Source organism: Erinaceus europaeus, chromosome 2 (assembly GCF_950295315.1).
Source record: "Erinaceus europaeus chromosome 2, mEriEur2.1, whole genome shotgun sequence".
Classification (NCBI taxonomy): domain Eukaryota; kingdom Metazoa; phylum Chordata; class Mammalia; order Eulipotyphla; family Erinaceidae; genus Erinaceus; species Erinaceus europaeus.
The window spans coordinates 100081952-100094685 of NC_080163.1; the positions used below are offsets into that span (position 1 = coordinate 100081952).

A 12734-nucleotide genomic window follows, 5' to 3' on the forward strand; every position below is an offset into this window, starting at 1 on the left:
ATTTGCTAAGGTGTTTATTATACTTAAATATATTAAAAGATAACTTTAATTAAAATGTAAAAGTAATTGTTGCCTCTCTGGAATTTTGTTTCACACTTTTTTTATAGATAGACATCAAAATCCTCCAACTGGCTAGATGAAAAGAAGAAACGGCAGAGAGTGATGAATGTCTTCATGTTAAGTTTTGTTTGTAAGTGTAAGAGGGCAATGGACTAAACTCACTGCTTACAATACAGTTTTCATTTTATTTTAAACATTTTGCATGATATAAAAATATTGATCACAGTGAGCCTTTTACCAATTGTTATTGCTATAAAAATGAATGCAGAAACAATATTTTTAGTGGAAATAAATTATATAGTCTTTTCTTTTTTCTTTAATCACAAGAGAAAAACCCCAGTTGTTTGGTCACTGGCAGAAAACCAGTCTTTGAAAGAGTTCTTTTGAGGGTGAGTTCCAGTCCATTTCTGTAAAGTTATCCACATGGTTCAGAAAACACCGGTTTTGTATTTGTGGTGATAGTCCCATAAATGTGTCTGTTCATTGGCAGTTCTATTGTGGAAACACAGTTTGCCATGACAGATGAGGATGAACTGGAAAATAATACAACTTAGTTCATATGTGGTCTTTTCCAGTAGGAAGGGACACAGCGGCACACTTCTTCACTGAATGAAAGTCCCTGCTCACAGTGTTTCAGTCGATTTGTACAAGGTCTTCTGTAACAACTAGAAAACAGAGGAACACACTTTGTTTAAAGACCAAGGTGATGAATTTACGGTGTGACACATGCCCTTTTGAGCTTTGATAAAATTCAAACATCACTCATTTTATCATAAAATAACTCTTATTTTTGTAAATTGTTAGGTTTTTTGCTCAGACTTAAAGATTTAAAAGGAATGGGACAGAAAGAAAAAGAAACACTAACGTGATCACTAATATAACAAATGTGAGCATGAGACGTTGTAAGCGTTTGTTATTTTGAAGTACTCTTTTTTTGTGTGTGTGTCTGGATGAAAGTAACATAAAATAGAAATCCTAAAGGTGAATATTTAAGGTCTCATGATTCACTGAAATCACAGAATGAATCATGGCAGAGTTTTCAAGAGTCTGGAGCTTGCATGTGACCCATACGATGAAGCAATTGAACCCAATCTTATCAGCAGACTATGGTCCTGCGTTAAGTAGCCTCTCAGTTTTGTCTATGAGATGGGCAGATGAGGGCTGCAGGGGGATAGTTTCACTATCCTTTCTCTCCTTGGGACATATGTTAAACCGTGTGAGGGGAAGAAGAGGACCAGTCCTCATTGTGGGGGCTCTTCTTATACCCTTCTAGACTACCAGTATCTAGTAGTGGGAAAAGAACAAATGACCAAACACCCTGCTGCTCCAGAAAATTACAACTATCTCTGAGTGATTTTGTGAAATAATGGAGTCTCTCACATGTGGAGACATGTGTGAATAGGAGTAAGTGTGATGGGAATAATGCAGGATGACCTGAATTGAAAATCTAAAAGGCACTATAGAAAAATAATAAACCTCTCTCTCATAATTGTATATTATATAATCATATATTTTATGTAATATTTATATTTGTAGCAAGGAACAATAAAGTGAAACCTCAATGGACTTACAGTCTATCAGCAGATTTATGGATTCAGAAGAAGGACAGAAAGAGCATTATGGAAAAGTTTGGGGACCTAAGTTCCATTGGTGCAACAAGATAAAGGTTTGGTTGAGAATGAAATACATATCTTAATGAAATGAAGAAAAGAACACTTGGATCAACAAACAACCTGTAAATCATTCTTTCTTCAACAAAGTGATATTGGAGTTGAGTGAAAACAAGAAATGAGGTCTTAGTTTAAGTCCTAATCTTCTGTGACTGACTGTCTTATACAAAAGGACAACTAGGAAAGTGGTAGATACAGATATAAGACTACCACATGATGTCATAGGAGAAGATCTGCAAGGAGAAAGGACTGAGAAGGAAACAACCTTGCCTCCACCTTCATCTTGGACTTTCAGCCTCCGGAACAGTGATAAAGTACTTTTAATCTACTATGTCCCCCCAAACTTTGGTTTCTTTGTAATGACAGTTCCCCCCAAAAAGGAATATGACATCTGAATAAGAAAGTAAACAAGACTGGTGGCCTAGGAGGTGGCTCAGTAATAAGAGCTTTGAACTTAAAAGTATGAGGCTCTGAGTTCAGTCCCTAGTATTACATGTATAAGAATGATGCTCTGGTTCTTTTTCTCTTGCTTTCCCCTTTTTCTCACATGATAATAATAATTATTACTTTATAATTATTATTATATAATTGTATTGGAGAAATAGAAGCATGTGAGAGAGAAACAGGAACACTTACAGCACTGCTCTACTGCCCATGAATCTTCCTTTATGCAGGTGGGGGCCAGGGGCCTGAAGACAGGTCCTTGTGCACAGTTACGTGTGTGTTCTACTGGGTGCACCACCACCATGTTCCCCACAGTCTGTACTTTCTATAAATTATATCTGATGGTATACACATGTATTGTGTGGATATGGACAGAAAATGAACCACAGGTGTCTGCCACTAATACCGAGGGTTACTACGTTAGCCTCTACTACAAGGATATGAAGTAGATTCCGAGTTTGATCTGATTTTCGTTCCCAGAGTTTCTGTCTTGCTGTTTCAGGAACAAATATTCTCTCGCAAATGCTCATCAAAGGTTAATAAACATTAGCAGTCACCTTCCAGAATTTATTGGTCTCCCTGTAGTAAGCAGCTACTATTCTGATTTAGCAAACTGCCCATTGAGACAATTACACCTAGTAAATGAAATGAATGCAGGTCCCTTACCTGCATGTTTGATGTTGGAATTTCTTTCCTTTTAGGAAGCATTTCTGTGGATTTTCTGTACATTCACAGGCACATTTTGCAGGGTTGAGGGGCTGGTTTCGTGGGCAGGTTCTTTTACACATACACTGGCATGTATTTTCATCGAATTCTCTGTTGGGCCCACATGAGTTGGGGAAAAGTTTGTTTTTACAGACACACTGGCAGGAGTTCCTATCTAGTTCCTTGTGGGGCCCACAGCTGGAGGGCCGAAGACCCCCTTTGCAGACACACTGACAGGTTTCTTCATCCAACTCCTTGTTGGGACCACAAATGTCATGGAATCCATCTGTAGAGTCTAGACAAACACAGAAAGAATACTTTTATAATCTACCTTACTTGGCCCTGGGTATGGTCTGAAACAATGTAAAAACATAGAAAAGAGCCTTCTTTTTTTAAAATGCTGCTTTTCCTAAAGGCTATGCACAAAATTGGGTATGTCCTTTTTGAAAGTTCAAGAGCATACCAATCTGAAGGATAAAATGTCCCATTCCATAGTCACTTCTTTGAGAGAATGATAACTTGAATACCATCCATACAATTTTAATGCTCAACTATGAGCATTAAAAATAGAGACCAAAGCTTAGCATTTAGTCCCTAAAGCATCGTTATCCTTACCATCCTCAACATTAGATGAGAACATGAACTCTTGCTGAGCCAAGCAACTGCAGATATGGTTATTCCATACATAATTTGTGGGACAAGTCTTGTTTGCAGCTTGGCACCTTTGAAAGAGAAAGATGGATTAAGCAATAGTATATCTGGCTCATGGGAAGGATCATCACATTTTAAAATATGTATTACAAAGGTCTACGCGTGCTGTATAAGAGTGTATAATGATGTATCTTTATATGAAATAGAATACAAAATTTTCCTCTCAAACACACCCACGTGTGCCATCAAAGTCTAATCTCAGAGTTGAATGAACACCTTGTATGTGTCCATAAAGCAGGAAACTACTGAGTAAAGAATGGATTGATTGTTGAAGAACACAACTTAAATGAATCTCAAACATGAATGAAAGAACTTAGCTGAAAAGAGAGTAGTATTTTATCTGATTTTATAGACTTAAAACCCTAAAACAAACAATCAAACTGAGAAAAAGTGATTTAATAGTTGCCTAAAAATGTGGATGATGGGATTTAATGATTTAGGGACAAATGATATGATACCTTTTGAGGTAATGGAAATATTCTATATATCAATTGTCATGATAGTATCATAGGTCATAAACTTATGTCAAGACTCTGAATCTGAAAAAGGAGATGTTTATTGAATCAATCTATTCTTTATAAAATTTGTTTTGTAAAGGCAAAAGAAAAAAAACTCTTTTATTAAAGATTCATTCCCATTGTGTGCACTACTTCAGACTCAGAGGAAATAAGTAACAGAGAAACATCTATGTGCAAGGACACAGGTTCAAGCCCCTGATCCCCACCTGCAGGGGGAAGCTCCATGAGTGGTGAAGCAGTGCCGCAGGTGTCCCTCTGTATCTCTCCTTCTCTGTCTTCCCCTTCCTCTCAATTTCTGGCTGTCTCTATCCAATTCATAAATAAAGATAAAAAGAAAAGGAAAGAAAAGAGAGAGAGAGAGAGAGAAGCAACCAGCACTGCTCCACCCTCCACTGAGCTTCCCTAGTGTTGTGGTGCTCCATGTGGTGCTGCGGTTCAAAGCCAGAGTTTCAGGCAAGGTGAGATGCACACTCTACCCGTTGAGCTCTCTCTACTAGCCCCCAAGGTCATCAAACTAAAAGGTTTATGCCATATGACTGCCAACACAAAGGAGTCCCAGTTAGCAAACTGTGAGACAGTTGAAGCATAAAATGAGCAACTGGTATACTTAATTGAAACCCATATTTCATAACTTGAAACCCATATTTCATAACTTTTACTAAGAAATGAATGGCTGGAAGGAAGGAAATAAGGAACTAGCATTAAAAATAGTATGGTATTTGATTCTTTCATAGGCAAAAAGGAAAAATTTTATACTAATAAGTCATTTAAATTTATGACAATAAGTAATTCATAAATATCATTGATAAATTTAGGCATATAATGCTGTTTCCTATATACCTTTTTGAAAAATTCAAAACTCACAGGCAACTTCAATAGCTCCAAATAGGAGATTAATAAAATGACTAGTGGTATATCTGTCTTCTGGAATGCGTGCAGCCACTAAAAATAATGGATTAAAATTTTTCATAATGGTGGTCTGGGAGGTGACACAGTGGATAAAGCACTGGATTCTCAAGCATGAGGTCCCTAGTTCAATCCCTGGCAGCACATGTACCAGAGTGCCAATGGCCAATAGGACTGGCAAAGTTCTCTTCAGTGTTGTTTTTACATTTAAATTTTAACTGAAAACTGTTTACTTTGTAGTTTTTAATCCTATATTGGATAAAACTTAGACTTTCTACTTAAGTTCTTATAAAGCACAGACATTATAGGTTGGGGAGATGACAGAAGAGCAAGGCCAGGAACAAACTGCAAAAATAACGAGTGTGTCCTGGTTATCCTCTGAATGAACCCATATGATACCAAGTGGGACAAGGGACCAAAATTCATTTTGGTGACTGAAGATACAGCACATAGTTTTAGAGCTGACCACTTTAGAATGTATATACATTATGCATATACAATGCATACACACAGATATCACACAAATTATTTGTGCATTGGTTTGGAATATGAAATGTACTTATTGTGAACAGTGATTAAAAAATAACTATGGGAAAACTGAGATGCTTCAAGATAATATTTCAATGTGAGAGCATAAGACTTGCTTGCTTGGTGCCCCTAATGTCTCCATGTTCAATTCTTAGCAAGGCCATATGCCAGAGCTGAGGAATGAGAACCTCTCTCTGTCTCTCATAAAAATATTTTTTTATTGCCACCAGGGTTATTGCTGGGTCTCAGTGCCTGCATGTCCAATCTGCTGCTCTTAGTGGTCATATTTCCTTTATATTTTCTTTTATTTGACAGGACAGAGAATTTTGAGACAGAAGAGGAAGATAGAGGAGGAGAGAGTTAGAAAGACACCTTCAGTACAAGCTTTATGGCTATGGAAATTGAGTGGGACCCAAACTGTGGCTCCATAGGCTGTCATTAAAGCTAAATGGGGATTCATGATCCTCTGGCCTATGAACAAACCCAAGGATGGGGTTTATATGGCTACCCCCTAAATTAAAACACCCTTAAGATCCAGCAATAGAGTCCAGCCAGATGAACACTGGAGTTGAGTCAGAACTTCTCAGAAGTCAGGCTCACCCCTAGTCTTGTTTGGTAACATTCATGTGGATATAAAATAGGAAGCTACCAGGCAAAGAGTTACCCAATCATCTTAGGGACAGTATAGAAAATTTTCAAGCTAGATTACAATGGAGACTATGGCAGCCAGATGAAGCTAAAAACACTCCCTGACCTGTATGAAGTAGAATGGCCCCTTTGGAGGTAGGGTGGCCTAGTGAAGGAACCCCAGGCATCTCAAAGATTGCCAGAATCAAAGACAGATGCTCCAGTGATCTAAGACATTCAGATCAGTTTCCTTACATTGACATGTGGTATAGCCTTGCCCAGGACCTTCTTGACTGGTGCCACCACTCTCCACTGCACAGTGAAAAGCCTTAGGCCAAGACTAACCTCTTTCAGTCCATAATTTATACACATCATGCAACCTGGGATGACTGCTGGCAGCTCCTAACCATCTTTTCAACACAAAAGAGGACATCACATTCTTACTGCTACTAGAGACTGGCCCTAAACATAGGCTCTAAACAAATAGATTCTAAAGCTTGGGCTCAACGTGCTTTTCCATAGGAGAGGTCAAATTAGGATCCCAACATGGCCGAAGGACAAGCCAGCCAGGATCTGATGAGAGAAGCCATGGACCAGGGGACCCGGGAAGGAGCCCGACATGCTATAAACTATGTGAACAACTGGGTACATCACCATCTGGCCCTTCGACAAGCTGTAAACTTAACCAAGGTAACCAATGAGCCAGTGTGATCCAGAGAGATGAGAACTCAGGAGACTTTCATGAGAGACTGTGTAAAGTTTACAGCATCAACCTGCCTTTTGATCCAGAAGGTCCTGAGAATAGATCCATGGTTAACTCAGCTTTTTGATGTCCTACTCAGACATCTGGTGGAAACTACAGAAATTAGAAGGTTCTCTTAAGATATTTGATTTTGAAGATGGGAAATGTCAAATCCAAGATCATCACTCTGTTTCAGGATTATTCTATCAGGGTGAGAATAGGGGAATTGACTATGCCTATTGGGCCATTCAGAGAACAGGTTAGGAGAGTTGTGACAGTTTTAGCCAAGGCATTCAGGAGTGTTGCATCTATGTAGTCTGTCCAGGTTGGGGAGATGATAGAGAGCAAGGTGAGGAGCACCTCAGTAGCCTGAGCCCACCTAGAAGTTCCTAGGGACTCAAGTATGAACCCACCCTCCAGTAATAAAGTATACTTCTTGCCCTTCCCATGGCTCTCAGTCTTGTTTTTTGGTCCAGCTGGATCTGTAACAACACTAATAATGACAAAAACATGAGTAAAACTTGCCAGTGCTAAGGGACTGAGTGCTGGTACACTCAGTTAAGCGCACAGATCACCATGCACAAGGAGGTTCAATCACTCCCTCCCCACTTTCAGGGAGGACATTTCATGAGTGGTGAAGCAGATTTGTAGGTGTCTATCTTTCTCTCTCCTTCTCTATTCCCTTCTCTTCTCAGTTTCTGTCTTGTTAAATTAAAAAAAGAGGGGGGGGGGGAGAAATAGCTGCTGGGAGCTGTGGATTCACAGTGCGAACACCCAGCCTCAGCAATAACCCTGGTAGCAAATAAACAAACTTGTTGGTGCTATAAAATACTTGCAAATGGATGACATTTTAGTATAATATTTTTTTAGTTCTTAATCCTGAGGCGTGATTTCCTCTCTCTGTAAAATAAGGTTGATATTTTTTCCAATTTCATTGATAGTTTTTGAAGGTTAAATGAAGCAATGTAGGTAAAAGGCTAGGAACATATTAATGGCTCAATTATTTTTAAGTATCATTAGCTTCATTATACAGAAGATAAAAAGACTGTTGAAATACTTTGGCCATCCAGTTTCCTATGCAACATTTACAGACCTCATCAAGTTGTGCAGGGACAAAGTAAATGCAACAGTTGCTATGGGGTTTCAGGAAGCAAAGGTGAGTATGGTATTTAGATGAGATGAATGCAGGAGAAAGATTTTACCTAAACTCTTGAGAAATGGATAGAACTTTGGGAAGTCAGAAAACACAGAACTCCCCCCCCCAGCCCCAAGCCAAGGCCATCACAGAAACAGTATATAGAACAGGAAATGAGGTTAGTGCTCAGGGAATTAAAGTTTGTGTAGCACAGTCTTGGTGAATAATGGGAAACAAAACAAGAAATGAAGGCTGGTATAGAATAGGAAGGTGAGAATTTTATACTTAATTATTTAGGTAGTTGAAACGATGATGGTTTTTGGTCAGATGAGTGAAATGAAGCTTTTTGAAGCTTATTTATGATATTACACAGAAAATGAAGAAATATCTGATTAAAAAAACAAAACGGATGTTGACACCAGTGATGCTGACACACAACCAGAATGAAACAGGTGAGAATGGCACTGGTGGAAATGAAATGTAAGCTTAGGTTGGAGCCATATCCTTCCAACTAGTCAATAGTGTTTAGGGTAATAGGAAAAGTAAGAATGACTGTGTGATTTCAAGGCCTACTTCTGCATCCCACAATGACCTTGGGTCCATACTCCCAGACGGTTAAAGAATAGGAAAGCTATCAGGGGAGGGAATGGGATATGGAGTTCTGGTGTTAGGAATTGTGTGGAACTGTACCCCTCTTATCCTATGGTTTTGTCAATTTTTCTTTTTATAAATAAAAAAAAATTAAAAAAGAGAAAAAACACTGCTATGAATAATGTAGAATAAAAGGATATAGTAAATATTTCATTCTATAGCTGATAGAGCTAACATAATTATAAATACAGCAATGTGAAATGAACTCAGATGAAATATTAATAGTCAATATCATGGGAAGATCTTGAACTGCGATTTTGGAAACTGTATGGAGACAGTGGATGAGTAGCCCAGGAAAATAAAGCCAACAAAGGTGAAGTGAGTTGTATGAATGAAACCACACATATATCTCCACTGCTATTTGCAGAACTTTATTCACAGACACCTGTAAGACTATTTCTTTCTCACATGGATGAGGACAGATCCATCACTCAACTGAGGCTATCCTCTAGCTTTTCCTGCTGTGTCTCAGGAAAGATACGGCCTTTTTATCTGCCTCACAAAGTAACACAGACATACAATGGTGAAGACTGCTATAAGCATTTCGTGACTCCACTACATACATGTTAGCCTACCAATACATATATGCTTATTATAAATGTTGGTGTTGAGTACGTTTTATTCATATGCACACTCTATATGCACTAGATTGTTTAAAGAACAAAGCATTGCAACCCCATTTGGGGGAAGAAAGTAGAAAGTTCCTCAATTTCAGATTTTAGTGAATAAAAATTCATTAAAGACCTTACCTAAATAATATAAGGTCAACAACTAAAGATTTTTTCAGGTCCTTCTGCATGATCAAATGAAATATATACTGCTGTTAACCAAACTGAAAAACTGGATGAGAAGGATTTTTTTTTAAGTGTTACTTTTAATGTTAATATGAAATATTAATTTTGGTTAACTAATATTTCAAAATGGAATACTTGCTGCAATAAGAAATATGGATAGTTAAAAAAGAGAAAATAATTGTGGCTAAAGAAAGGCAACTGAGGGGGTCCGGCGGTGGTGCAGTGGGTTAAGCGCACGTGGCGCAATGTGCAGGGACCGGCGTAAGGATCCCGGTTAGAGCCCCAGCTTCCCCACGTGCAGGGGAGTCGCTTCACAGGCAGTGAAGCAGGTCTGCAGGTGTCTATCTTTCTCTCCCCCTCTCTCTCTGTCTTCCCCTCCTCTCTCCATTTCTCTCTGTCCTATCCAACAACAAAGCAACGTCAACAATGGCAATAATAACCGCAACGAGGCTGCAACAACTAGGGCAACAAAAAGGGGGAAAAATGGCCTCCAGGAGCGGTGTATTCATGGTGCAGGCACCGAGCCCAGCAATAACCCTGGAGGAAAAAAAAATAATAAAAAAAAAGAAAGGCAACTGAATGGATAATACATGTAAAAGAAGGCAACTGAATGGATAATACATGTAAAACAATTCACTGAAGTTTTCTTACTTTTTTTGTCCAAAAATTTTACCAACCATAGATGTTTTTACCCTAACATCATTTATGAGCTATATGACCTAATATTGTGACTTTTATTCTAGTAAGACTAAACTAATGCAATTAGTTTACCTTAATGAAAGAGATACAGAAAGAAATATCATAGAACTGCTCATCTCTGGCTGCTGGTGGTGCTTAGGATTGAACCAGAGACCTTTGGAGTCTCAGGCATGAGAATCATTTTATAGAACCACTATGCTGTTCCCCAGCCCAATTATTTACATTATAAAAAGCTTTATATGCAAAATGAGGTTTTCTGTTTTAATTTAAACTTATTTCTCATGGTGATAAATTAGTCTTATATTTGATGTGAAAACTCTAAGAGCAAGTTATCATGGAAATTATTTCAGTACACTATGTTTAGCTGAGAAAATAATTTTTTATTAGTAGAAGATACAGAAAAACAGACTTAATTCATACTCACTGTGGTAGTGTTGCTGGCAAGGAACGTCTAATAATTGAATGAACTTGTCTGTAAACATCCAGTTTAGACATGCATCGGCAGGAAGTGTGATTGGCAAAACTGATTGTTACTGGTTTGGGGCCTTGAGAAAGAGGCACTGTGATTTCAAATAACTACAAACAAAAGGAGGACAAAAGGATAAAAAAAATTATATAGCTGCTAAACAATTTTTATGTTGTTATTAAGTGTTGGAGTTCAAAATGAAATTAACTCCTTATGATTGGACAGTGATGCATAATATAGACAGGGATCTAAAGTTTTTAATGGTTACAAAGATGCCCAAAATGCTTATCTTATGTTACTATTGTAAGTACATTATGAGGACTACAGAGCAGGGGTATGACAGACCAGTATGTCTGAGAAAGAAAAAAAAATACAATCTTTAAAATACTTCAGGGCTTAAAAACATGGAACAGATATGAATATCTTTGTGGTATAAGAGCCATACTGGCCACACAGCCTAGAAACATTTGTTTTATTTCTATTTTATGTAAACTGGATAGAGGATAAATAAATAGAAACTTGAAAATTAATTTTGTTACATTTAACTTATTTATATGATAAGCTCTGGCTTATGATGGTGTTGGGGATTGAATTCAGGACCTCTAGGGCCTCAGACATTCAAGTTTTGTCTTCTAACACACTGAGCTATCTTCTTGTGAATCCCCCATACCACCCTCCAATTAAGATGGGCTTTGTCTATTATTTCATAAAGACATATTAAAAGAGTAAATTTAAAATAAGGTAGGACATTGTACCTCATTATGGATTAGAGTGTCTAAATGTGATTTAACTCAAGTGCTCATTCTGATTTTTTATGGAGAATTTTGAAAAAATGTTTTAAACTCAGTACTCAAATAATTTAGAAATTAAGTAAAATGACAAATGTGAACTCTTTAAGTACCTTACGTAGACAAAAGTCAATCCAGGCAAGAGTGATCAGTAATTTGAAAGTACTAAGAGAGGGACCTCATAACATACTATATAGAATGGTTAAACCAACAAGACGAAATATTGGAGAAATGAACCAGGACAAGAGTCCAGCTAAAAGCCCCCCAAAGCTTGAACCACAAAATAATGAGGTCAGCACCTAAACACTTGTTAAGGAAATAGTCACAGGAGTGAGTAGAGAGTTTGAAAAAATTGTCATCAGAAATGCAGAAACAACCAATGAGACTCTGGGAGAAAACACTAATTATCTCAAGGTTCTTAGAGAGCTGAAAGCTGAGATAGCCGAGCTAAGAACACCACTAGCTGAACAACCTAAAACAGTATCAGAACAGGGTAACAAAATAGATGAATTACAGAAAACAGCACAGGGGAGAGTGAACAGAATAAATGAGGCTGAAGACAGAATTAGCAAGATAGAGGACTAATTAGAGACAACTAAAAAAGTAGTAAGAGATCTCAAAGAGATTAAGAGATAATGGAAACAACAACAGAGACCTATAGGATGACTTCAAAAGAAATAATATACACATTATTGGCTTACCAGAGAAAGAAAGAGAGGGAGGGGAAGAAAGCATTCTTCAGAACATAATAGCTGAGAACTTCTCTAATATAGACAACATAAAAGACATAAAGGTTCAAGAAGCCCAGAGGGTCCCAAACAGAATTAACTCAAACTTAAAGACACCAAGACACATCATTGTTATAATGAAAAGAAGTAAGGCTAAAGAAAGGATCCTGATGGCTTCAAGAGAAAAACAGAGCCACCTACAGAGAAAAACCCATAAGATTAGCAGCAGACTTCTCCACACAAACACTACAGGCCAGAAGAGAATGGCAAGATTATCAAGTGCTCGATAAGAAATGCTTTCATCCAAGACCACTGTATCCTGCTAGACTGTCATTCAGACTAGATGGAGGCATAAAAACTTTCTCAGACAAGCAACAGTTGAAAGACTCAACTATCACCAAGCCTGCCCTGAAAGAAGTTCTGAAAGGTCTTCTATAAACAGTTAGACCACCATAAATATGCCATCTATCAGAATACTCTAAAAATCTACAATGATGGTGCTAAAATGTCTTCTATCTATGATATAAATAAATGTCAATGGCCTGAATTCACCTATTAAAAG

The 12734-nt window shown here is 37.7% G+C and overlaps 1 protein-coding gene across 1 annotated transcript in view; it reads right to left on the bottom strand.

Annotated features, from left to right (window-relative positions):
• Positions 1–229: 229 nt before the first annotated feature.
• VEGFC (vascular endothelial growth factor C) overlaps positions 230–12734 on the bottom strand; it is a 99852-nt gene continuing 87347 nt past the window's right edge. The window contains exons 4-7 of the mRNA XM_007528266.3: positions 10615–10766; positions 3495–3601; positions 2841–3174; positions 230–725 (exon numbers count right to left, since the gene is read on the bottom strand). Of these exons, the coding sequence (XP_007528328.1) occupies positions 611–725; positions 2841–3174; positions 3495–3601; positions 10615–10766 (708 nt within the window). The 3' untranslated portion in view covers positions 230–610. The remainder of the gene's footprint in view (positions 726–2840; positions 3175–3494; positions 3602–10614; positions 10767–12734) is intronic.